Below are 27,462 nucleotides of genomic sequence, written 5' to 3'. Positions count from 1 at the left end.
TATATCACAGATATCCACAAATGATGCTGATATATACGCATGTATCTCCACTGCCGGTGCATCAAATCAGGACATGTAGCAAGGCCGCTTCCTCCGGCAGTCCGGCGTCCTGGTCCTCCTCGTGCGGCGGGTAAGTAGCTGCTGCCTCAGCGCAGCATCGGCTCGTCAAGTCCGGTCGGTGGGGTCGGTCCCTCTAAGGTAAGAGAGGGACATCCCCACACCGGAGCGGTAGTCTGGCAGCACGCCCCGCTCCCACGTGACTCGCACGCAGGTAGCAGGAGTCAGCGAGACTCTGATTTCTTCAAGTGTTCCTCCGTCCAGTTCATATTTTATTTCCTCAGGGTAATGTTACCGGAGGCCTGGAAGAGAGGGGGGGGGGGGGGCTGATTACAGCTGTGCGCAGGCAGCACTGGAGACATTTCACATACAGGTAGCCTGGTGGTGTGTCTTCAGTGATGCTTTGGCAACAGGGCACGGCATGATTGTTTCAGGTGTTACGTGTAACAGCCGATGTTAAGATTTACATAGGACTGTCATTGTTTTGTCTTGTGCCTGGCTTGTGTAAAGGTTTATCCTGAGGAAAAAATAAATAAAAATTGCATCCATAGGGTGCAGGCAGACAGTATTTTGTGGGGGGCAAAGTCTGGCACGGGCCGCCGTGCTGTTAGGTAGGGGGGGGGGGGCTATGCCGTGCAGTGTGGTGGTGGTGAGTTGTTGGGGGGACATACCCCCAGTAACAAGCGCCCCTATAACGTTTTGACAAGCAAGGGCACGCCGGACCCAGCACATTGCATGGCATTTAATTCATGGTTCCGTTGTAGTTGGGCAGGTTTCAGTTGCCTGTATTCATACACTTTCGACACTTTTTGCTTACCATTTAGATAGCCGTGTGTTTCTGGCGCAGGCTCGTCAGCCATTCAGCCAACTCCGCGATTGCTCCCAGTAATCAGGCAGTCGTACCTCGTCACCCAGTCTGGGTCATTTGTACGCTGGCACTAGTAAAAAAAAAAAAAAAATTTTGTTTAATTCATGCGTACAGGTCCACTCCCACGGTTGATCCCTTTGCGTTCTTCTCATACCAGCATCTTGTCCTGTTTCGGTAAGGTCTTTGCTCCAAATTCGTCCACTGTCACACGTCTCCTCTTTCTCCATACCTCAGCTGTCAGGTGGTCACCAGGGTCAATTTTCTTTGCATGTCGGTTTCTGCGGTGGTGGTGTCAAAGCACGGGTGTTAGTCAATCTTGGCACTTAACAGTGTTAGTGACGGTTCGTCATTTTGCTTGTTTCAACAGTCCGGTCATGTCTCACGGGTCAGATATCGTGGATGCTTCTGGTGAAGACCTGGGTTCTAGGGCATCGGAATCCGGCAGTATTCCATCTCTGCGCAATTGGACTGTGCCAAAACTCATGTCTGAATTAGCCAAAAGAGGCATTCCTTTCCCGGCCGGAGCCCGGAAGGCGGAATTATATAGGCTACTGGTGTCCAACCCCGCAGAACCTGCCCAGCAAGAGGTCTCTATGGCCACCGTTCAGACCTCATTAACTCAGCTCCATGTCATGCTGAATAGCCTCACCTCCTCCGTGTGCAATCCAGATTGGAGTCGGTGGAGGTTAGGGTCGCTGGCTTGTCCTCACCCGCCACTCTGTTGCCAGTCGTAGCGGCACCCGTTGCCGGTACTTCAGGTAACTTTGTTACGGTGCCCAACGTCGCTCCAGCTCATTTCATTCCGGCTAACATCAAGAAGGACATCCTCGATGGCAGAGATGTGAACCTGGCCTCCCTCCTTATTGCCACTCGTGACTCGTCGGACAATAGGGTCATTGCGTGCGGCGATGTTTCTGTTGTCCTGAAGGGACGTGATCTTAGGCTTAGCAGGAAGTTGACGATTCCGGAGTTCGTACTTGCCTTTAGTCTCTACCGAGATATCATCTGTTCGGTACGACCAGATAGGAGAGAAGAGTTGGACCTGTATCTCTTCAGGGTCACTGAGTTGGGCTACAAGTACGGAGGCTTCGGGTTTTATGACTACCATTGCTCATTTTCTGCTAAGGCAGCAGCTGCGCTCAGTCAGTTCCAGTTCACTACCAACTGGGCCAACATAGACACAGAAATATTCTGTAGGCACTTCGCTGGGCTTAAAGCACCGGCATGCTCTTCATGCCAGTCTATCTATCATACTGGAGAATGGTGTCATAATGCCGCGAGCGCCCCAAGGTCCAATCCTTCTCCTCCTATTCCTGGTCCATCGGCTGGCATCCAGCAGAATTCTGCGGTTGATAAACTCGGCCGGCCAATCAAGTATCTGGGCAGGTCGCAAATCTGCAACAACTACAATTTTGCCACTTGCAATTATAGTCAGTGCCGTCTGTTGCACATTTGCGCCAACTGTTTCCGAGCCCACCCGAAAGTTGCCTGCTCATTAAAAACCGATAAACATTGCATGAGCGTGGTAAATGTAGACCTCTTGGAATTGTACTTACAGGGACATGAGGACGCTTCCTTCTGCGACTTTCTTGTGTCAGGTTTTACCTATGGTTTCCACACAGGTCTTGTGGCGTTACCGGACCACACCCATGAGTGTAGGAACTTGCAGTCCGCATCCCTCAACCCCGGGTCCATAGATAGACTTCTCCAGTTGGAGCTAGACAAGGGATACATCATCTGCCCCTTCTCGTCATCCCCATTCGAACGCTGGAGGGTCAGCCCCATAGGGGTGGTCACGGGAAAGTTCAGCCGCAAAGAGAGATTGATTTTCGATCTGTCAGCGCCTCACGGGAGGTCAGCATGGTGTACGCCTCCATCGATCAGGCAATTGCACTCATCCTTGCCACAGGCCCTGGGGCGATCTTGTCCAAAGCGGACATATCAGACGCCTTCAAGTTGATGCCAATCAGGCCAGAACTTTGGCGGTGGCACGGAATCAAGTGGAATTCCCTTTATTATTTCGCCACAAAATTGACTTTCGGATCCCGTAGCAGCCCTTGGATTTTCGATCAGCTGGCAAAAGCCTTGCACTGGATACTCGAGAACAGATTTTGTTGCGAACACGTGATACATTACCTGGATGATTTTTTGCTGATCGAATCTCCACAGGGCTCGCGTCGCGATCTTCAGAGCTTGTTAGCTTGTTTCGCCCAATTAGGGGTTCCCGTTTCCTCCAAGAAGGTGGATGGTCCTGCGACCACCATCACCTTCCTGGGCATCGTGTTGGACACAGAGAGCATGTCAGCCAAGTTGCCAGAAGACAAGTTGGCTAGGGTCCGGGCAGTCATTCGCAGTTTCGTCACTGGGAGGGTCACCACCAAGGTGGAACTACAATCATTGTTAGGCATGTTAAATTTTGTCATGCGCGTCATTCCCCAGGGTAGGTCTTTTGTAGCCAGATTGTTACCACTCCTCTCAGCAGCTCCCTGTCAGGATAGTCCAGTATTCCTGGACAGTCAAGCGCAAGCGGATTTGAGCATGTGGGACCACTTCTTGTGTCATTGGAATGGCGTGTCCATGTTTGTCCCGGCGGTCTCGCATAGCTCCCCCGTCGTATTCTCCAGCAGCGGGGTCAGCACTGGTTTCGCTGCTATTTTTGGCCCCCATTGGCTGAACGGAGCATGGCCGTAGGAGGTGTGCGAGACCACGGGAATTTCCCAGACAACGGAGGCTAGGGACTTGTATCCCGTAATTTTTGCGTTATGTGAAAATCACAGCATGTTCTATATTCTGCATTTTCTCGCAGCCATGGTCGTCCCATAGAAGTGAATGAGCTTCCGTGAAAAATGCATTGCATCTGGATAGTTGCTGGGAGGTGCTATTTGTAAGTCTTAATTTATTTTTTTTTACCCGTGTGAAAAACACTTAAAAACCGATAGAATCCACTTGAGGAAAAAAAAAAAACTGAACCACTGAACACAATGGCAGACAAAACTGCACTTGCGTGCAAAACCATAATTTCTTTCCTGGACAGATCTGGACATAATCCATATCATTCATGTGAAAGAGGCCTAAGACGGGCCGAATGGAAAGTTTATGGGCACATCTCAATCTCCTGCAGCAAGGAGAGACAGCTATGTGAGAGCTTCTGTCTCCTCTTTCTTACAACTGATGGGGGTCTCAGCACTTGGATCCCCACAATTAAAACTTTTGATATGTCTCTATGACTTATCAAAATTTTTCCCAAAGTACAGTGCGACTTCGATGCTTGTAACCTAAAATTGGATATTTATGGGCAGGGCTAAAACGTACTAGACGTGGGTAAGGCATGCCAAACCTGACCTATGGCTGAGTTGTGCCGGGAGCCATGTGCGTGGGTAGGCCTGAAGAGGGCGTACCCTGTTGGAGTGTGTGAAAAAAGGGAGGGAGGGGTAAGTGAGACACACCGCCTGTGGGAAGGTATTGGAGGGAATATATAGGGAGCTACGCCCCGCCCACAAACACAGGCTGAAATCAGCCTTAATACTAGTTTATATGCAGATTAAAAATTCGGGGATTGTTTAAAATCTATCAACTCTTATATCACACAAGAGAAAATCATATGACCATAGCTGCCAATCATTGGCTGTAGTAGTGACCAACATGTCCAGGATACTGTTTAGCTGTGGTGGACACTTTATCAGTATTGTCAGAAAGTAGAGACCAACAGGGGACCAGAGAAGCATCAGAATGGAAGTGGTGGTGAATTGAGTGTGACTCCTTTTATTATTTGAATGCTTTTTTTTGGCAGTTTTGAAAATGTTTTACTTATCTGGACAACGACTTTTTCTACGTAGGCCTCATCAGCCAATCCATGGTCATGCAAAGGTCTCACTATTGAACCACCCTACTTTAGGCTGAGTTCACACGGGCGAGATTTCCGCGCGGGTGCAATGCGGTAGGTGAACGTATTGCACCCGCACTGAATCCGGCACCATTCATTTCTATGGGGCTGTGCACATGAGCGATTTTTTTCACGCATCACTTCTGCAATGCTTTAAAATCGCAGCATGCTCTATATTCTGCGTTTGTAACGCAGGACAGGCCCCATAGAAATGAATGGGGCTGAGTGAAAATCGCAAGCATCCGCAAGCAAGTGCGGATGCGGTGCGATTTTCACTCATGGTTGCTAGGTGACAGTCTATTCACTGTATTATTTTCCCTTATAACATGGTTATAAGGGAAAATAATAGCATTCTGAATACAGAATGCTTAGTACAAGGTCAATTGAGGGTTAAAAAAAATAAAAGAAATTAACTCACCTTGTCCTCTTCATTGCGCAGTTCCCGGTCTCTTCTGATGAGCTGTCGGCTAAAGGACCTTTGGTGACGTCAGATCACATGCTCCAATCACATGGTACATCACCGTGGTGATGTACCATGTGATTGGAGCATGTGATCTGACGTCACCAAAGGTCCTTTAGCCGACAGCTCATCAGAAGAGACCGGGAACTGCGCAATGAAGAGGACAAGGTGAGTTAATTTCTTTTATTTTTTTTAACCCTCAATTGACCTTGTACTAAGCATTCTGTATTCAGAATGCTATTATTTTCCCTTATAACCATGTTATAAGGGAAAATAATACAATCTACACTACAACTAACCCAAACCTGAACTTCTGTGAAGAAGTTCGGGTCTGGGTACCACAGTCGGTTTTTTATCACGCGAGTGCAAAACACATTGCACCCGCGTGATAAAAACTGAACATCGGAACGCAATCGCAGTCAAAACTGACTGCAATTGCGTACCTAATCGCGCGGGTTTGCCGCAATACACCGGGACGCATCCGGACCTAATCCGGACACGCCCGTGTGAACCCAGCCTTACAGCGACAAATACTACCATTCAGTGCCCAAATGTCCCCCCTGCAGCACCAACCAAATACTCCTATTTAATCAATATAATACTGGCAGCACTAAGTACCACAATGCAGCAGAAAATAGCTCCCCAGAAACATCAAATATCACACTGCATCCACTAGCCACCCCTAGATAGAAACTCTCACACAACGCGCTGTCTCTCCTCACTGCAGAAGATGGACTGGAGACTGGCTCATAGACTTTCTGCTCCAGCAGTGAGGAGAGAGACCACTCTGCACAAGCATTTCTTTCGTCTCGTTCTAGTGATCTCAAGGATTCTCAGCACTCAGAGCGCCTTGATCCAAGCCTTTGATATGTCAATATATAAAAAATGTTGCTAAAGTACAAGTACACTTGAATTGGTAAATGAGTTACCAGTTAACAGCATCATGTAGTTTGTGTTTTTGACATGTCACAATTAAAACCAGGGATGTTGTTCCTGGTTTTGTGACCTGTGTTGTTTTCTAATAGTGATGTGATCTGCAGTCATATACACTATATACCGTATACTGTCAAATACACTGACTACATTATTGCCAGCTGCCAATTTATATATGGATTGCCTAGATATAGTGCATAGACATTCTAGTTTACCCAGCAGGTCTTCCTTGAATCTGGTTCGGTAGGAAATTACGACTTCAGCCTTGGTGGCTCAATACCACATCCCTACTGTGCATTTGATAAAGTCTTTGATGGTGGCATGAGTCAATGGAGTTCTACATTCAGAGAAGATTTCCTTTTATGTTCTGCAGGTGTCTATTAGCCCACTCTTGCTGGGATTGCCTCAGCATCAGCCCTACGACTGTCTCATCGACCTAATGCTTAGAACCCTGCCTCCATGTGGTTGTGATTACCAGTTATTTTTGCATGAGATCTAGGCTATGTCAGAATATATTAAAGGGCTTCTGTCACCCCACTAAACTCATTTTTTTTTTTTTTGGGTACTTATAATCCCTATCCTGCGATATAGCTATACATTATGTTATTAATCATTTTCGTTCTGTAGATATGTCAAAAAACGTACTTTTATGATATGCTACTTACCTGCCTACCAGCAAGTAGGGCGGCTACTTGCTGGTAGCAGCCGCAAAAAACCGCCCCCTCCTCCTGTTGATTGACAGGGCCAGCCGCGATCTCCTCCTCCAGCTGGCCCTGTCAGCATTTCATAAATCGCGCCTGTGTTGATTCGGCACAGCCGCTCTGAGATAAGGAGGCTCGCCTCCTCAGCACTCCCTCAGTGTGCCTGCGCCGATGACGTCTTCTCTTTCGGCGTAAGTACCCCAAAAAAATATAATATATGAGTTTAGTGGGGTGACAGAAGCCCTTTAAAGGGATTCTGTCAGACAGATTTTAGCCTGCTCAATGTCCTGGCAGCAGCCTCATCTATGGCTCGGATGTGTGGATCAAGGGCGCATGTGCGAGATTACGGCTGGGGGGGAAAAAAAACGCTGGTGAGAGGAGTGAACAATTGACAGCGGGGCGGCGCTGGGCTCCAAGATAAAGGGCGCGGCTGGGCTCCAACGGCTGGAAGGAAGCCCTCTTCTCCAGTTGGGCTGGTTTTTTTCTCAACCAAGAAGAATTTGTGTGGATTACTATGGTCTGAACAAAATCACAGTAAAAAGTAAATATACTCTGCCCCTAATCCCTAAGCTATTTGATAGGCTTTGTGGAGATTGTTCACAATGTCAGATCTCTGAGGGGGTTTACAACTTGATCTGTATATGTTAGGGTGAGAAGTGGAAGACCATTTTTAACTCCTGTGATGCCCATTACAAGTACCTTGTCCTGCTGTTTGGCTTAGCAATGTGGCAGTTTTTCAAAAATTTGTAAATTATGTCATTCGTAATCTTCTTTATGTCTGCGTTGTGAGCTGGACAACATCCTGGTCTTCGCTCCTGACCAGACTTTGCACCAGAGACACATTCATACTGTCCTTCAGCCTCTATAGGAGAACAGACTACATGCCAAGTTTTAAAAATGTTTTTCAAAGAACCTCCCTAACCTTTCTGGGTTATATAGTTTCAGATCGAGGCCCTGAGATGGACCCCGAGAAGCTGACTGAACTTCTAAGTAGCTTTGTCCTGTGGGCCTGTGAACCATGCTGCAGTTCCTGGGCTTCACCAATTACTACCCTCACTTCTCCACCCTTACCACCCCTATATCTGCTCTTACCTGAAAGGGGGTTGTTACGGCAGTGGGTGTGGAACCACTATGTAAACCAAAAGATTTGGCTTAGGGCTAATCCTATGGGTGCTATGCTGGCAGTCCCCTCTGTTCACCCTTTAACAGGGATCTGGATTTAGCTCCATGGGAGACACCAGGCCACTGCCTCCTGGAATAGTTTCTGTGCAGTTAACAGCCGACCCAAGGGGGCCAGAGATAGCAGTGCAGGTCACCAAAGGGTCAGGCAAAATCATAGTCTGGGACAGGCCAAGGTTAGGGCTGGCAGAGTATGTGAAATACAGTCATGTTAGGCAGCAAAGGGTGAAATATGAATACATCTATTGCTCTGGCATCCTCCCACTTGGGAAGGTGCCTGAAGTATCCCAGGATTGCCAGACATTGGCTGTAAGATTAGGGTACTATAAAGGGGCCACAGAGGGCATTGCTTCTATAAAGGGGGCACAGAGGGAATTGCTACTATAAAGGGGGCACAGAGGGCATTGCTACTATAAAGGGGAACAGAGGGCACTACTACAATAAAGGGGGCACAGAGGGCATTACTACTATAAAAGTACACAGAGGGTATTGCTACTATAAAGGGGGCACAGAGGGCATTGCTACTATAAAGGGGGCACAGAGGGCATTGCTACTATAAAGGGGGCACAATAGACATTACTACTATGAAGAGGGCCCAATGGGCATTACTACTGTGAAGGGGGCACAGAGTGGGAATGACTACTGTGAAGCCAACACAATGGGCATTACTACTGTGAAGGGGCCGCTGAGTGCATTACTACTCTGAAGGGGGCACAGAGAGTGGTTAATTACTGTAAGGGGGCACAAAGAGGGTATTACCACTGTAAAGGGGCACAGATGTGCCCCTTTTTGCCTCATGCAGCAGAAGAGCTAGAATCGGCCCTGCTACAAGCACTGGGGAAGAAGACTTGATGGCATGCAGGCTACCATCTGCATGGGGGAAAAGAGCAGGCTTGGCAGCCGGGCCTGCCCAGAACAAGATGGCAGGAGAATCTCCAAACCACTGAGTAAGTAAAGCAGCAGTTACCTTCCCTGTAGAAAGGTGCCTGAGCAATAAGGTCTGTTTTGACCCTAAGGTGCTCACCATGACCTCTAACTATTTATCATATCTCGCATAATCTGTCTGCCCTAATCGTGACCTATCCTTGACTACTGTTTTGCCTGACCCCTTGGTGCTCTGCATTGGTGTCTTTTGACCACTGTTGGTCAGCAATCACTTAAACAGAAGCTACTCCAAGAGGTAGTGACCTGTTGGTTCTCCTGCAGCAGAATTAGGATCAGGTGAATTACTTAGATAACACCCATAGAAATCCCTGTAAGCCAAATATTTTTATTTTTTATTAAATTTGTGGGATAATCCCTTTAACTTTTCCAACACTACAGCGCTTTTATACATATTTTGTATTACAGATTTTAATTTGGATCAATTAAAGATCATGGTTTTATTAATCAAATTCAGTAATGTTTTTGCTGAGTTTCACTGTGTCCCAGCTGCTGACTATGCAATATTATGTATACCTGGATGGGCTGACTATTGCATATTGGCCTTCTTGTTATCGTTACAGCCCTGGTATAGATAAAAATATAAACTATTAATATTGCGTGTTGGGTCATTTCCATGTCGTTTTGACCTTGTGTGATGATTGTTATGCTGGGAAATAAATCTTCACTGAAGTTGCATCCATTTTGCTGACTACTGTTTTTTTTGTGGAACTTTCTTGCATTTTTCTGCATTTACTTGCACTAATTAAAAATGTAGAAGAGTGAATAATTTGTCATACTGTATGTGAAACTGTAAATGTAATATGTTAGGTGGGTCAAAGAATTAGTCATCATTTAAATTAAAAAGCACAGGAAAAATTTGAAATTTAGTGTGACCACAATGATGATGATGATTAAAGCAGTTTATTTATAAAATTGTGTTGTCTTTAATCTCGCAGAAAGATTGTTAAAGGAAGCAAAACAATAACTTACAAAATTCTAGCTCTACATAGTAAGGCCAACGTACTACATTCTAAGGGAGCATTCACATGACCGTAGTGTTTTGCGGAACCGCATAACACGGATACTGGCCATGTGCGTTCCGCAAATTGTGGACCGCACATGGCCGCAACTATAATAGAAAATGCCTATTCTTGTCCGCGATTGTGGACAAGAATAGGACATGCTCTCTCTTTTTTGCGGGGCCGAGGAACGGAACCACAGATTAAATTCATGGGTCCGCACCCGTTCCGCAAAACTGCAGAAAAAGTTGAATAAGTAATCATCCTGCAGCACATTTCAAAGACTACGTGACTAAAGGTCTTTTTATACAGACCGATCATCAGGTAAAATATTGGGTGTTTACAGTAATGCTCGTTCCTGCTAATTTCCTTCTGTAAGGGCTGTTTCAGATGAGCGTGTCCAGTGTGGAAATCACGCTCCATGTGTGAGCATGAGTCTCCGTTGTGGACACTGCTCTTTTCGCAGCAGCACATGGCATTATATTGATTTATAATGCTGTGTGTCTCTGCATGACCTGTATCTACTGAATTATACTGACATAATGTTGTTAGTATAATTCTGTAGAAGTAAGGTCATGCAGGGACACACAGAATTATACTGTAAATTAATATAATGCCATGCACTCCTGCAAAAAGTGCAGTGTCCATAACTGAGAATCACACTCAAACACTGAGCGCGATTTCTGCATTAGACACGATTGTCTGAAACAGCCCTAAAGGTGATCATGTGATGAACAAGCAAACGCTCATTCATTGGGTGATTATCATTTGGACAGCACCAAAAATAATAGATTCTGGGCAGTATATCTCCCATTGTAAACCGTGATCTGTCCAGAAACAATAAATGTTTATGGGGAACTAGCAATCACAGAGGCATTTTCTTATCCCCATACAGAAGACATGATTGCTTAAAGTAAATGCAACTCTCACCTTCTCATATGATCAGGCAATTATTGGGAACATTTGGCTTGTTCATGATAATTGTCTAAAACATCGGCCTGTGTGAAAGGACCATTACAAGTCCATAATAAGACGCTGAATCACATGTCCAAAAATCCAGTCCAAACAGCAAGTAGAAAAATAGGTGATTTAATTTCACTTGAATGGATATTGTCATCTCTACTTTTTGTTCTATTGTTGTAAATCTTTAGGTCGCCCTTACACGTTCAGGTCTTGATCAGATTTTATTATGCAGTTTTTGAAGTCAAAACCAGGGGTGGGTCATAAAAGGGTCATTAACAATGAGAAAATCAGTTTTCCTTCTCTTTTTGTAAATCCACTACTAGTTTTAGCTTCAAAACTGCATCTACAAACCAGATCACAACCTGAACATGCACGACTGCCTTTTCTTTATTTAAGATACAATACGTTTAAGAAGATATAAAGTATCAACAAGAAGCATATTTGAGACATTAGAAAGGCATTTACTAAATAAAATAACATATATTTTTGAAGTGCAAGATCAGTTTCCTTTTTTTTGTACCAGTGTGCAGTATTATTGTATTCAAGGAAGAATGCCCTAATGGAAAAATATAGCCAGGAATGGCAATTAGATATCTGGGACTGTAAATCCTCGACTGCTTACATGGTTTGACCTTTTAATTTTAAGATACTTTTCCACATAAAAACACTAATTGGTGAGGTCCATCCAACCATTCTGTATACAGCAGACCAGTCCCAGATTTTGGTGGATGTCCCACAGTCCTGGGATGGCTGTATCATGTTCCGAATTCCCAGTTGTATTGTATACAAAGGTGAATCAAGGAGCCATGTGCTCCCTTCTCCACCATTCACCAGTCTGTACTTTCTCCAGCAGGCAAGCACGATGCAGTGACGTCATCATTCCTGCTGCTCTGAGCATTGGAAAGCACAAGCCAAGGAATTATGTACTTTGCTCATAGAGGAATAGGGCAAGGTATTACTTTTTTATTTTATAGAGGTTTTGCCACTTCAGCAAGTTGCATTTATCATGTAGAGAAAGTTAATAAAAGCCACCTACTAATGTATTGTTATTACCCATAATGCTTCCTTTGCTGGCTGGATTCATTTGACCGCCTTGCAATCCATCATTGGTGCTAAGGCTTGCACACTATACGAAAAAATATCGGCCTTTCTGGTGACCAGGACTGTGGGAGCTCACACAGGCTAGTGCTTTTTTTAAAGTATGCAAGCACGGCCATGCTGATGGATTGCACCATCGCAATGAGCAGTGTATAATATGATGGAAAAATGAATTCAGCCAGCAAAGGAGGCAATATGGACAATCACAATACATTAGTAAGTGCCTTGAATTAACTTTCTCTACGTGAGTAATGCCACCTGCTGAAGTGACAAGTTGAGTATCACTATTGTGAGGGGTCGCTAAGGGGGAATTCCTACTATGATGGGGCACTAAAGAGGTATAACTACTGTAACCGTGCTCTGAGGAGCCATTCTTACTATGAGGGGGCACTAAGGGGGCATAACTACTGCAGAGTGGCTTCTTACTTTTACAGGGCACTAAGGGGTATCCTTACTCTGAGGGAGCTCAAATGGGACTTAATATGTTGGATCACTTACACTGGGGCACTGTGAAAGGCTATGGGATACAAAGCGACACTATTACTGAGTGGGGGCACAACGGAGACTAAGCTAACTTCTTTCATTTTTTTTATAAGTTGAGAGTTATGCTTCTACTGACCTAGAGAACAGGTCAGTTAAGACTGAGCCAGTGTGGTCACATGTGGTTGCCATGGGAAGGGTTAAGTGCCTTTACTTTATCTGGTTTAGATAAGCCCCATACAAATGTTTCTTTACCTGCATATGAGTGGATAACACAGACAACCCATTGATTTCAATGCATGCTATGTATTAGTTCAGTTGAGCGTTTGCTTCCTGTCCAACCTACTTCTGTAACTTTGTTTCTAAATCAGTATCACTGCCACGACTCTGCGAACAGTTACTAAACAGATTTTAGGATGACTCCAGAGGGAAAAATATCTGATTCCAGCGGCAGCATGTTGGGTATCTGTTTTGCTGCAGTTTTTCCCACATGAACCCATCTTAAGGATCTAGCAGAGACACTTAATATACAGAGTATGATGAGGGCAGAATGGACCGTACAATGCACTATATCAGGAAAATTACAAGCACTATTATTGTGCATTGTTTTATCATTTGTGCTGCATAATGGTTTAGACACTAAACAATTGCAGAACAAAAGCAATATTTAGTAATAAAGCATATTATTGCGTTATGGTGCATATGATAGTTAGGCATTTCATAGCTTAAATTACAGGTGTTTACCCAAACGCAACTTTTATCCTTTCCCTGCTCTAAACTAGGTTAATCAAGGTACTTTCAATATACTTTTTGAAGTCTGTCCACATGCCTTCATCTCCAGTTCCGCTGTCACCCTGTACTTTTCTCCCATAATTATTTGCTTGAAACCCACTCCTCAAACGTATGGGACATCATAAGTGCCTGGATCATGTAATTCATCTATGGAACATGCACCATATCTGCACCAAAATCTGCAATTTCTAATTGGTGCAGTTTAGTTGTGCTTTTGCCACAGATCTCACCCTTCATTAGAAAAGGATGAAATCCACAGCTAAAATCGCACACATGATTGACATGCTGTGGATTTTGAAATCTGCATGGCAGGTCAATTTCCACCCAGAAAAAAATCTGCAAATAATGCTGTAGTTTTCAGCACAAAAATCTGCATGGAAAAACCGAATGTTATCCGCATAGTGTGCAGGTGCCCTAAAGCTAAAAATACCAACATGGCCCACATCTGGAAGCCAAGTAAGAATCCAGTGGTGCATGCTTGGAATGGGAAGGAAGATACAAAATATAAATTTAATAGAGTGTGTGTGTGTGTGGGGGGGTTGACACTCAGATATTTTGTATCAGTTCAATATTGATGTCTAGACTCAGGATATGCCATCAGTATTTGATCGGTGGGGGTCCGACATCCAGCACCCCCCCAATCAGCTGTTTGAAGAACTGCAGCTGCAGTGAGTGCCATTGACATCTTGTTCATTGGTCTTGTGCCTATTTGCAGATCAGTCCCATTCAAGTGAATGAACTTGGGATACAATAGCAAGCACAGTCACTATACAATGTACACCGCTGTTCTTTGTAAGCTGTGAGGAGGCTGCAGTGCACTGCAGCCTCCTTAAGTATCTGATCCACAGGGATGCCAGGTGTCGGACCACCAGTTATCAAATATTATTGACCTAGTCTGAGGATAGGCTATCAGTATTGAACTACTGGAAAGCCCCATTATAACTGTTTTGACAATGAGAAAAAATATATCATAGTTGATAAAAAAAAAAAAAGGCACTTGAAAGAGAACCTGATACTAGGCAAACATACATACATTTCAGGTATACTTAAGACGTGAACTGGTTAACTGCTAGTTAATGGTCATAAGCCAGTGTTTATAAAACAAACAACTCATTAAGGCAATTCATAGAACCTAAGAAATAAGAACTTTTGGTTCCCATCAGTTAAAGTGCATCTCAAATCAAACATTTCTTCTTAAGGAACCGGTATATGCTGGATCCATGTCCTTATCTCCGGGTAAAAACTCCAGTCTAAATTGGCCTGGTCTGCCGCTGAATGAGACATAGTCATGCTGGGATTCATCTTCCTCTAAAACTGTCATATTGGGATTATAAATCCGGGGTGCATCATATAGTCCTCCAGAGATCACAAGAGTATCATCAGGTGGAGAATATCCCTCTGAAGAAACAGAGCAGTAGAAAAATAAGTAAATCATCTCTGACGTTTGGTTTATAAGAGCACTTATGTTATACACTATGGCAGGGCTGGCCAACCTGCGGCTCTCCAGCTGTTGTAAAACTACAACTCCCACCATGCCGTGCTGTAGACTGATAGCTGTAGGCAGACTGGGCATGCTGGGAGTTGTAGTTTTGCAACAGCTGGAGAGCCTCAGGTTGGCCAGCCCTGCACTATGGGGCACATTTATTAAGACTGGCATATTAGACCTGGCGTCAGCGGGGCAAAGTCACAGATAGCTTCACAACTAACCATTGCGCCGCTATCTGCGCCTGAAATATGCCTAATTTAGGTGTATTTCGGCATAGTAAATGACCCCCTATTTACATATAGATTATCGTTGACTAAGTAGTTGACAGGTGGCAATCACAACCATAGTCCTGGCAGTCACATAACAAATAATTAGAAATCAGTGAAATGACAACTATGAGTAAAATATCAGCAGAAGCTATCTCATAAAATAAATAAATTTTATTATGTATTAATTTTATATGCTTTGTAACCAGTATGGTTTTCTGCTTGAAATCATCAAGCAGTTCTTCAAAGAAGACAAGCAAGTGTGTGACTCCCACTAACTGTCTTGTACCAGTTTTTGTCCCTCTGTTAGCACACTGTGTAAGCAGAGACTGCGTATGTTTTGTAAATTTCTACTTTCTAAACAACAATCATTAATTCAGGTAGTATGACTTTAAAGAAAGAAGATAACATATAGTAAATCTCTCGCCCTGCCATTGTTTTATAAGTAAAGGCCTAATTATGCTGCCTGATATTCAGGCAGGAAGTGTGTCTATAGATGATACACACATCCATCATCATCTATTACACAGGCCGATGCAAAGTGAATGTGGGAGGAGCAATTGCTACCAAAGTCGTTCCTCCCTGATTCAGTTTTATTGATTATTGGCAGCGTGTCCCTGATTACACAGGGTGATGTGCTGTTGATAACTATGTATCTATCATCCTAAATAAAGATGCCAAACAGCTGACAAATGAGCTTTTGCTTGTTCTTAGATCTATTGGCTGCATGATTATAAAGGCCACTTATCAGGGATGAGCGTTCATATGAATGCTTGTTTACAATAATTGGCCCAAATATCATTCAGTCGAAGGCTACTTCCACACTAGCATTTTGGCTTTCCGTTTGCGAGATCCGTCATGGGCTCCCACAAGCGGTCTGAAACGGATCAGTTTGGCCCTAATGCATTCTAAATGGAAAAGTATCCACTCAAAATGCATCAGTTTGCCTCCGATCAGCCTGCAGCGTTTTGCTGTTCGCTTGACGAAACAGCCAAACGGATCCGTCCTGGCACACAATGTAAGTCAATGGGGACGGATCAGTTTTCTCTGATACAATCTGGCACAATAGAAAACTGATCCGTCTCCCATTGACTTTCCGGTCAGAATGATTTTTATTGAAATATCACAAATAGACATCGATTTCGACATAAATGATACAAATTACATGTGGATTATTCATTACATGTTATTACTTGCATAACATTACAGGGAGTGCAGAATTATTAGGCAAATGAGTATTTTGACCACATCATCCTCTTTATGCATGTTGTCTTACTCCAAGCTGTATAGGCTCGAAAGCCTACTACCAATTAAGCATATTAGGTGATGTGCATCTCTGTAATGAGAAGGGGTGTGGTCTAATGACATCAACACCCTATATCAGGTGTGCATAATTATTAGGCAACTTCCTTTCCTTTGGCAAAATGGGTCAAAAGAAGGACTTGACAGGTTCAGAAAAGTCCAAAATAGTGAGATATCTTGCAGAGGGATGCAGCACTCTTAAAATTGCAAAGCTTCTGAAGCGTGATCATCGAACAATCAAGCGTTTCATTCAAAATAGTCAACAGGGTCGCAAGAAGCGTGTGGAAAAACCAAGGCGCAAAATAACTGCCCATGAACTGAGAAAAGTCAAGCGTGCAGCTGCCAAGATACCACTTGCCACCAGTTTGGCCATATTTCAGAGCTGCAACATCACTGGAGTGCCCAAAAGCACAAGGTGTGCAATACTCAGAGACATGGCCAAGGTAAGAAAGGCTGAAAGATGACCACCACTGAACAAGACACACAAGCTGAAACGTCAAGACTGGGCCAAGAAATATCTCAAGACTGATTTTTCTAAGGTTTTATGGACTGATGAAATGAGAGTGAGTCTTGATGGGCCAGATGGATGGGCCCGTGGCTGGATTGGTAAAGGGCAGAGAGCTCCAGTCCGACTCAGACGCCAGCAAGGTGGAGGTGGAGTACTGGTTTGGGCTGGTATCATCAAAGATGAGCTTGTGGGGCCTTTTCGGGTTGAGGATGGAGTCAAGCTCAACTCCCAGTCCTACTGCCAGTTTCTGGAAGACACCTTCTTCAAGCAGTGGTACAGGAAGAAGTCTGCATCCTTCAAGAAAAACATGATTTTCATGCAGGACAATGCTCCATCACACGCGTCCAAGTACTCCACAGCGTGGCTGGCAAGAAAGGGTATAAAAGAAGAAAATCTAATGACATGGCCTCCTTGTTCACCTGATCTGAACCCCATTGAGAACCTGTGGTCCATCATCAAATGTGAGATTTACAAGGAGGGAAAACAGTACACCTCTCTGAACAGTGTCTGGGAGGCTGTGGTTGCTGCTGTACGCAATGTTGATGGTGAACAGATCAAAACACTGACAGAATCCATGGATGGCAGGCTTTTGAGTGTCCTTGCAAAGAAAGGTGGCTATATTGGTCACTGATTTGTTTTTTTGAATGTCAGAAAAGTATATTTGTGAATGTTGAGATGTTATATTGGTTTCACTGGTAAAAATAAATAATTGAAATGGGTATATATTTGTTTTTTGTTAAGTTGCCTAATAATTATGCACAGTAATAGTCACCTGCACACACAGATATCCCCCTAAAATAGCTAAAACTAAAAACAAACTAAAAACTACTTCCAAAAATATTCAGCTTTGATATTAATGAGTTTTTTGGGTTCATTGAGAACATGGTTGTTGTTCAATAATAAAATTAATCCTCAAAAATACAACTTGCCTAATAATTCTGCACTCCCTGTAGTGTACCCACATTATGGTACATTTTATATCATGTCTTGTCGGTATATTTTATTTTTAAAATAAGGTAGAATATAGTTAACCTACCAAAACATTTTAACATTTGCTGTTACAAACTTTCTTTTGTCATTTTTAACATATAAAAATGTTATAAATTATTACAAATTGTTACAGGTTCATGGTGTTCAAGACGGATCCGTCATGGCTATTGAAGACATAATCCGGATCCGTTCATGACGGATGCATGTGATTCTATTATTGTAACGGAAGTGTTTTTGCAGATCCATGACGGATCCTCAAAAAACGCTAGTGTGAAAGTAGCCTAAGAGTTAAAAATGGATATACTGTTTTTCATGGTCAATTTAAAGTCGTGTGTATCCATTTTCTTTCTGTCTATCCTTTTTAATGGCCATTTTGCAACTGGCTTTCATCAGTTTAAAAACAGCCATTAAAAACTGATGAATTTCACTTTTTTTTTTTTTTTTTAACCCCTTAAGGACCGAGGACGTACCGGTACGCCCTATTTCCCGAGTCCTTAAGGACCGAGGACGTACCGGTACGTCCTGACTTAAAAATGTAATTCCGGCGCCGCGGGGGTTAATCGGAACGGGATTTCGGCTGAAATCATTCAGCCGGCATCCCGTAACAATGCAGAGGGGGGGGGGTCATTGGACCCCCCCGTATCCGCGATCGCAGAAAACCGCAGGTCAATTCAGATTTGCGGTTTTCTGCGTTTCCGGTCCATTCGGGTGTCCTGTGACCCGATGAACCGGAAAAAGACTGCGATCGGTGGCGTAATTTTACACCACCAATCGCAGTCCGAGGATTTGAGGAGGCGGTGCTGGCCCTGGTGCTGAACACTGCTGTCCAGGGTGCTGATTGGTGCAGGGGAGAGAGGCGCGAGATTCAAACTTCCTGCGCTCCTCTCTCCCCTTCTCTTCCTGTTCTGCACGAGCACCCGGCAGCATCGTCCAGCACCAGCTCCTGTGTCCCCCTAATCGCCATCCATCACCCTCCTGCACCCATCGCCACCTAGGTAGGTTAGGGTCAGTGAGGGAGAGGCACCGTTAGGCAGGGAAAGAAGGGAAAAGTAAGTTAGGAAAAAAAAAAAAAAAAAGTACTTTTATTCCAAACTTCCATCTATCCATCTAACCCTAACCCCGACCCCCCCTGCCACTTGCCCCACCCCCACCAGCCCCCCCACCAGCCCCCACCAGCCCCCCCCCTCACCACCACTTTTTTTTTTCTGCGTGCGCTGACTGGCCGGCACTTTTTAGCGTCCGTCCACTGTTAGCGCATCGCCCGCCCCACCGCTGATCAGCGTTGTACCGCTGATCAGCGTTGTACCGCTGATCAGCAAGTTTAAACTTTTTTTTTTCCTAACACTTGCCCTTTTTTTCTTGCCTTTTTTAGTACGCGAACACCCGTTGCCCCCACACACACGCACATATAATAAAGTTTTCCACACACGCACACCTACACGCACACACACCCATGGCCCGCCGGGTGTTCTCGGCCGAGGAGGCATATGCCCAGATTGCCTCCGACTCTGAGAGCCCCAGTGAGGATGAGGATGACCCCACATTCCTTTTATCATCTGCATCCTCCTCATCATCATCGGATGACGATGAGCCACCAAGGCGGCGGAGACGCCGCCAGGCGGAGCCAGGGGCCGCACATGCTAGGGATCCTGTGGCCCACCCTAGTACGAGCCGCCCTGGGGTTCGTACTGGTTTCCCGGCCCACCAAATAAGTCCACTGGAGCCCCCTGCCGATGAACTTAGCTGGTGTCCCCCAGTGGACTTTGAGCCTGAGATTCCGGATTTCGCTGGCAATCCTGGAATCCAGATTCCCACAGTGGGGTTTACTGAAATAGACTATTTTAGTTTTTTTTTCAGTAACCCACTGGTGAATTTGATGGTGGAGCAGACGAATCTGTACGCCCAACAGTTCGTCGCTCAAAACCCAGGCTCAGTTTTGGCTAGACCCGGTGGCTGGACGCCGGTCAGTGCAGCCGAAATGAGGACATTTTGGGGCCTCGTGCTGCATATGGGTCTAGTCCAAAAACCCAGTGTCAGGCAATACTGGAGTGGGGACGTCCTGTACCAGACCCCACTGTACAGTATGGTCATGATACGTCACCGGTTTGAGGCCATCCGGAAATGTCTGCATTATTCCGATAATGCAGCATGTCCACCCCGAGGTGATCCTGCCTATGACCGGCTGTATAAGATACGGCCGGTCATCGATCACTTTGGGGCCACATTTCAGCAGGCCTACGTACCTGGAAGGGAGGTCGCGGTTGATGAGTCTCTCATTGCGTTCAAGGGGAGACTCAGTCTCCGCCAATATATTCCCACAAAGCGGGCGAGGTATGGCGTGAAGCTATACAAAATTTGTGAGAGTACCTCAGGGTACACTTACAAATTTTGTGTGTACGAGGGGCGAGATTCCCGTATTCAACCCCCAGAATGTCCCCCCACTCTGGGTGTTAGCGGGAAACTCGTGTGGGACCTTATGTACCCACTGCTGGATAGTGGTTACCACTTGTACGTGGATAACTTTTATACCAGCATTCCCTTGTTCAGGTCCCTTGCCGCCAGATCCACGTTCGCTTGTGGGACCGTGCGGAAAAATCAACGCGGCCTCCCTGCCTACCCCCTCCAGGTACCTATCCCCAGGGGTGAGACCCGTGCACTTACCAGTGGAAACCTGTTGCTGGTCAGGTATAAGGACAAGAGGGATGTCCTTATGCTGTCCACAATCCACGGTAACAGCACCACCCCAGTCCCTGTGCAAGGTACCGCGGCAACGGTCCTCAAGCCCGATTGTATCGTCGACTACAATCGGTATATGGGAGGAGTTGATCTCTCTGATCAAGTCCTCACGCCATATAACGCCATGCGCAAAACCCGGGCATGGTACAAAAAAGTTGCGGTCTACTTGGTGCAGGTTGCCATGTACAACTGTTTTGTACTATCCCGAAGCGCTGGCAGCACAGGGACATTCCTCCAGTTCTATGAGGCAGTCCTCAAGGACCTGATCTTTTCGGACCAGGAAAATGCAGGCCGGAGTACCTCGGGAACTGGAGGCGCCCGGATCGTCCCTGGCCAACACTTTCCAGGTGTGGTCCCCCAAACTGGATAGAAGGGACGAACCCAAAAAAAGTGCAGAGTGTGTCACAAGAGGGGGATACGGAAGGACACCACTACTCAATGTGACACGTGCCCCGATCATCCGGGCCTCTGCATTATCAATTGCTTCAGGGAGTATCACACTTCCATGGAGTACTAAATTTTTATAATCCCCAACAGTTCACTAGAGAACATAAAACACTATGGCTCTCAGACTTTGCGGCCCTCCAGATGTTGTAAAACTATAACTCCCAGCATGCCCAGACAAACCTACAGCCATCATCAGGGCATGGTGGGAATTGTAGTTTTACAACATCTGGAGGGCTGCAGTTTTAGGATGCCTGCTTAGTGTCTCTAAAGTCTGAGAGCCATACATATTGGGCATCGTCGCGTGCGTAAAAGTCGTCGCTATAAAAATAACTTTTTACCAAAGCCTCGGATGAACGGTGTTAAAAATATAAAATAAAAACGGTGCCAAAATACCTATTTTTGGGCAAAATTTCAATTTAAATCCATTTTGCCGGTAATAAAGCAAGGGTTAACAGCCAAACAAAACTAAACATTTATTGCCCCAATTCTGTAGTTTGCAGAAACACCCCATATGTGGTCGTAAATGGCTATATAGCCGCACGGCAGGGCATGGAACGAAGGGAACTCCATACGGTTTCTGGAAGGCAGATTTTGATGGACATTCTTTTTTTTTACACCATGTCCCATTAGAAGCCCCCCCTGATGTAGCCTAGACTAGAAACTCCAAAAAAGTGACCCCATCTAAGAAACGACACCCCTCAAGGTATTCAAAAGTTACTTTACAAACTATGTTAACCCTTTAGGTGTTCCACAAAACTAAATAGCGAATGTAGAAACAATTTTAGAATTAAATTTTTTTGTTACATTGCCTCAAAAAAGAGTAATATAGAGCAACCAAAAATCAAATTTACCCCAAAAATAGTCCCAAAACAACAACCACCTTATCCCGTAGTTTCCTAGATGGGGTCACTTTTATGGAGTTTCTACTCTAGGGGTGCAGCAGGGGGCTTGAAAGGGTACATGGTGTAAATAAACCAGTCCAGCAAAATCTGCCTTCCAAAAACCATATGACGTTCCCCTTCTTCTATGTCCTGCCGTTTAGCCAAATAGTAGTTTACCACCACATATGGGGTGTTTCTGCAAACGACAGAATCAGGGCAACCCATTTTGAGTGTTGTTTGGCAGTTAACCCTTGTTTTACTCCTGGAAAAAATTGATTATATTGGAAAATTTTCAAAAAAATAGAAATTTCAAAATTGTTTCTCCATCTGCCATTAACTCTTGTGGAACACCTAAAGGGTTAACAAAGTTTGTAAACCCAGTTTTGAATACCTTGAGGGGTGTACTTTCTTAGATGGAGTCACTTTTTTGAAATTTCTATTCTAGGGGTGCAACAGGGGGCTTCAAATGGGACATGGTATAAACAAAACCAGTCCTGCAAAATCTGCCTTCCAAAACCCATATGGTGTTCCCCTCCTTCTATGTCCTGCCGTTTGGCCAAACAGTAGTTTACAACCACATATGGGGTGTTTCTGCAAACTACAGAATCAGGGCAACCCATTTTGAGTGTTGTTTGGCAGTTAACCCTTGTTTTACTCCTGGAAAAAATTGATTATATTGGAAAATTTTCAATTTCAAAATTGTTTCTCCATCTGCCATTAACTCTTGTGGAAGACCTAAAGGGTTAATAAAGTTTGAAAAAACAGTTTTGAATACCTTGAGGGGTGTAGTTTCTAGAATGGGGTCATTTTTGGGAGGTTTCTATTATCTAAGCCTCACAATATGACTTCAAACCTGAACTGGTCCATAAAAAGTGGGATTTTGAAGATTTCTCAAAAATTTCAAAATTTGCTTCTAAACTTCTAAGCCTTGTAACATCCCCAAAAAATAAAATATCATTCCCAAAATGCTACAAACATGAAGTAGACATATGGGGAATGTAAAGTCATCACAATTTTTGGGGGTATTACTATGTATTACAGAAGTAGAGAAACTGAAACTTTGAAATTTGCTAATTTTTCAAAATTTTTGGTAAAAAAGGTATTTTTTTATGCAAAAAAATTAACTTTTTTGACCCAATTTTAGCAGTGTCATGAAGTACAATATGTGACGAAAAAACTATCTCAGAACGGCCTGGGTAAGTCAAAGCATTTTAAAGTTATGAGCACTTAAAGTGACACTGGTCAGATTTGCAAAAAATGACCTGGTCCTTAAGGTGAAAATGAGCCTGGTCCTTAAGGGGTTAAGATCCCCACCACTGCAGTGCCCTCAGTCTACAAACTTTCCCCTATAGTGTCCACTGGACATCAAATGCCCCCCTCCCAGTCTAAGGATGGCCCCCATTATAAATAATGCCTCACATGCTGGTGCCAAAAAAAAAAAAAAAGGTACTTGCAGAAACACATGGTAATGCTTCTTTACTCTGCCAGGAAGGTTATGATAAATCCATCATAACCTCCCTGGCAGAGTAAAGAAGGATTACCACGTGACTAGCCGACTCCACATAGGACCACATGGTACACTGAATTTACATAACACCACGTGGGATGCCGAGCGCTCTAAGCGCGCTGAATTCATACCGCACCACGTGGGACACCGATCCTTGCCTGCCGTGAATGAAGATGCTAGTAAGGTAACAGCAGGCAGTGTAATACTCTCCTGTGGAATACCACAGGAGCGATATAACACACACTGCTTGCCATTGGATTTTAATAACCTTCTGGAATGTATTAACCCTTATAGAATGTATTAACCCTTTTGTGACCCACAGTGACTACTGAAAATTTATGTGAGTCTCATCTACTCCTTGGCCATAATTTACCACTATTATTAACTACCAACTACTGACTATTATTCTTCTGCTGGCCATACCCTTGCGGCCACATTGTCTTTATACCTCCAACCATCACTTGTGAAGAATTCTGAAGTTTTACTTTATTATTTTACCATCCCTACCTTTTATATTTTATATTTTTATATTTTCATCCTTTATAATAATTTTTTAGATACTTTTTGCTATATGCATACCTTTAACCTAGATAAAACGGAAAATAAAGTATTATTTATTTAAACACCACTTGTCTGTCCTCTACATATTTACCAGATACAGTGTGCCAGTCTACCATAATTACGTTACCGATACCCCTCTTCTGACTGGGTGAGTCAGCCAGTTCTTGAACACCTTACATGACAATAGACGGGTGAGCATCTATATAACCCCGTCTGTCTATATGTGTCACTTTATGTGTAACTTTTGAATGCTTTTACTTATCCAAGCCATTCTAAAATAGTTTTCTTGCAATACATTGTACTTCATGATAGTGGAAAATTTGAGTCAATATAATTTACTTTTATTTATAAAAAAAATCCCAAATTTGCAGAAAATTTCAAAAAATTCACAATTTCCAAAATTTGAATTTCTCTGCTTTAGAGAGTGATAACTCATAAAAGAGGTAATACTTTACATTTCCCATGTGTCCACTTTTATGATTGCATATCTTTGTAAATATTTTATTTTTTAGGATTTTATAAGGCTTAGAATTTTATGAAACTCACTTCTTTAAGAACCAGTTCAGTTATGAAGTTACTTTGTGGGGCTTACATAGTGGAAACCACCCATAAATGACCCATTTTTAAAAACTACACGATCAGGTTATTCAAATATGATTTTACAAACTTTGTCAACCCTTCAGATGTTCCACAAGAATTTATGGAAAAAGGAGATTAACTTTTTAAATTTCACTTTTGTTTGGTAGACATTCCATTTTAATCCATTTTTTTCAATCATCATGTATTTTTATATAGTCAGTCATTACAGACATGGGGATACCTAATATGTCTGGTTTGTTTTTTGTTTTTTTTGCAATTTTTTATGTCTTTTTTATGGGAAAGGGGCATTACTTCATTTTTGTTTTACTTAAAATTTTAATTCACTTTTTTCAAGTTTTTTTTTGTCCCACTATGGGACTTCAACATTTCATAGTCTGACCACTTCTTCAATGCAGTACAATACATCTGTATTATACTGCATTGACTATCAGTGTATTGCAGTTAATCCAGTTATTTTAATTTGCAGCATGCAGTTCCCTGATATGGTCTTCATATTAGTTTATCAGTAATGGAATACGTGTATTTTATTGTTAGCTTTACCTGATTCATACACATTTTCACGTAGAGGGTGGTGAGAGTACTGAGATCTTCCTTTCCTGTATTTGTTGAAACAGAAGGCGAGAATAGTCAACAATACCACAACTAAGATGGTGCTAAAGATGGATGTCAAGACTGTCTCCGAGTATTTCATACCACTACTTTTTACACCTAGAAAAAAATAAAAAATTGTTAAATTTGAATACATTTTCTGTTTTTATCACATTTATCTTATCACATTCAGTTACTTTATTGAATTGCATACATGGACAAGAGAAAGAAATATTGAAGACAACATTTGTTAGAGAAATATTACCTTCAGTTGTAACATAAAACAATATGATAAAAAAGAAATATATACACCATGCTGCTTTTTCTCCTTTGTGAGCTGCTATCTTAAATTATACTAGTAAAAAAAAAAAGCTCCTTCACTTACACTTGTGCTTCAGTTTTTGTTTTATTTTTCATTGCATTTTATGCAAGATTTTTCTATGACTTTTTTCAAATTCAAAGAGCAGTGATGAGACATGCACACGGGTTATGTCTACTCCATCACTTTAGGTAATGAGTTACCTTTACTAAGTGCCTAGTAGAATACCTATCAAAGATAAGGGCCCAAAGTAACGCCAAAAAATAAACCACAGGTGCTAAAAATCCATAACACCTATATGGGAAAACCCAAGCGCGCTGTATACACAAATCTACAATGTAGCATTCCAAAATATATGTTTATTAAAGTTATAAAATGACATGATAAAAGATGTAAATGAATTGGCAATGACAGACAAAAACCACAATAGTGTGCCAGAATAGAATCGGATGTAAATATACATAAGATAAAATAAAGTAGATTCAAGGTGGGGGTGTATCACAACAGTCTAACCATATGGCTCACCCTCCTAGAAGTCAGAAAAGTTACACAGTCCACAGCATGTAAAATACTGATTTGGTTGATGGCACATCCAAAACACCCTGACACGTGTTTCGCGTAAGCTTCCTCAGTAAAAACATATTTTCCACCTTCAAATTGTAGGCATGTTGCGTAAAGCAAATGGTACAAACCCCAGGTTGTTATGTAGCAAAACAAGAAAAACACCAAGCGAGCAAATACTTTAACAAGTCTCATTGTTGCCTCCTTCCTTAGGGCAGTTTTACAGGAGTGTATGAGTCCTGAAAACATGCTCATGTGTGGGAGCTGTATTTCCCAGACTGAACACTGAAGTGAACTTGCAGCATCATAATGATTTATGATGCTGTGGATTCCCATCTTAACGGTGGTCTACTGAATTTTACTCACATAATACCATGATTACAGTTAAGTAGACACTTTAAAGCAGTGTTCAGTATGAGGAATACAGCTCCCATATGGAGTTTGTTTCCTGGACAATATAAGTTTGTGTGAAACTGGCCTTATAGACACAAACTTATGACAGAGGTATAAACAGTGTCTAAGACACATAATACATTTTTCATTGCAAATCTCCCTCATAGTTTTAATGTATGTCGGGTCTTTAAAGATGTAGTATTGCTGTAACTGACCCAAAGAGAGTGAAGTTGACATGTCAGTCTTACTGCATAGGGAACAACGTAAAAACAAAAAACAATAAAACTGTGGCGGAATTAAGTTTTTTCCAATTTAACCCCATTTAGAATCATGTATACAATATAAAATAGTGTCATTAGAAAGTACAACTTGTTCTGCAAAAAACAAGCTCTCATATGGCTATGTGAACAGAAAAATAAAAAAAGTTATGGCTTTGGGAAGGCAAAGAGTGAAAAACAAAATTGTAAAAGAAGTAAATTGCTTTGTTGGGGCGAGGTTAAAGTCTCATACTAGGTCCTTAAAAATTAAACTATCTCAATATGTTAATGGATAAAGTAATCTGAAACTGACTCCCAATCAGCCTCATGATCCTGCTATATCTAGCACTTTGTTGATTGAAATGAGAGGAAAGTAATCAATTAAATTATTAATTTTTCGCATTGCTGAGAAAAAAGTAGTTTGGATATATGCAAAATAAGCCTTTAGGAGTAACCGTGGCGTTGCTGTTACTCAGAAAGGCTCTGCTCTCTTTCTGCATCTGCCGCACCCTCTGCACTTTGATTGACAGAGCCAGGCAGTGAAAATATCATTATGCCTCTCAATCAAAGTGCAGGAGGCGTGGCAGTTGCAGAGATTAATTAAAACCAATAAATGACTCACAAAAGTGAGTGCCCGTGCCAAGCCTGCACGTAAAGTAAAACACCAAAGAAGGGAAAGGGCTAGCACAAATAGCAATAGATA

The 27,462-nt window shown here is 43.1% G+C and overlaps 1 protein-coding gene across 3 annotated transcripts in view; it reads right to left on the bottom strand.

Moving 5' to 3' along the window:
* Positions 1–9,910: 9,910 nt before the first annotated feature.
* The window catches only part of LOC122933466, an 85,639-nt gene continuing 68,087 nt past the window's right edge, over positions 9,911–27,462 (bottom strand). For all 3 annotated transcript variants that reach the window (XM_044288482.1, XM_044288481.1, XM_044288483.1), the window contains 2 exons: positions 25,182–25,349; positions 9,911–14,755 (listed from right to left, as the gene is read on the bottom strand). In XM_044288482.1, coding sequence (XP_044144417.1) covers positions 14,538–14,755; positions 25,182–25,349 — 386 coding nt within the window. In that variant the 3' untranslated portion in view covers positions 9,911–14,537. The remainder of the gene's footprint in view (positions 14,756–25,181; positions 25,350–27,462) is intronic.

Source organism: Bufo gargarizans, chromosome 3, assembly GCF_014858855.1.
Source record: "Bufo gargarizans isolate SCDJY-AF-19 chromosome 3, ASM1485885v1, whole genome shotgun sequence".
Lineage (NCBI taxonomy): Eukaryota > Metazoa > Chordata > Amphibia > Anura > Bufonidae > Bufo > Bufo gargarizans.
Note: the sequence above shows the minus strand (reverse complement) of the source record. Positions and strands in the feature narration are given on the sequence as shown.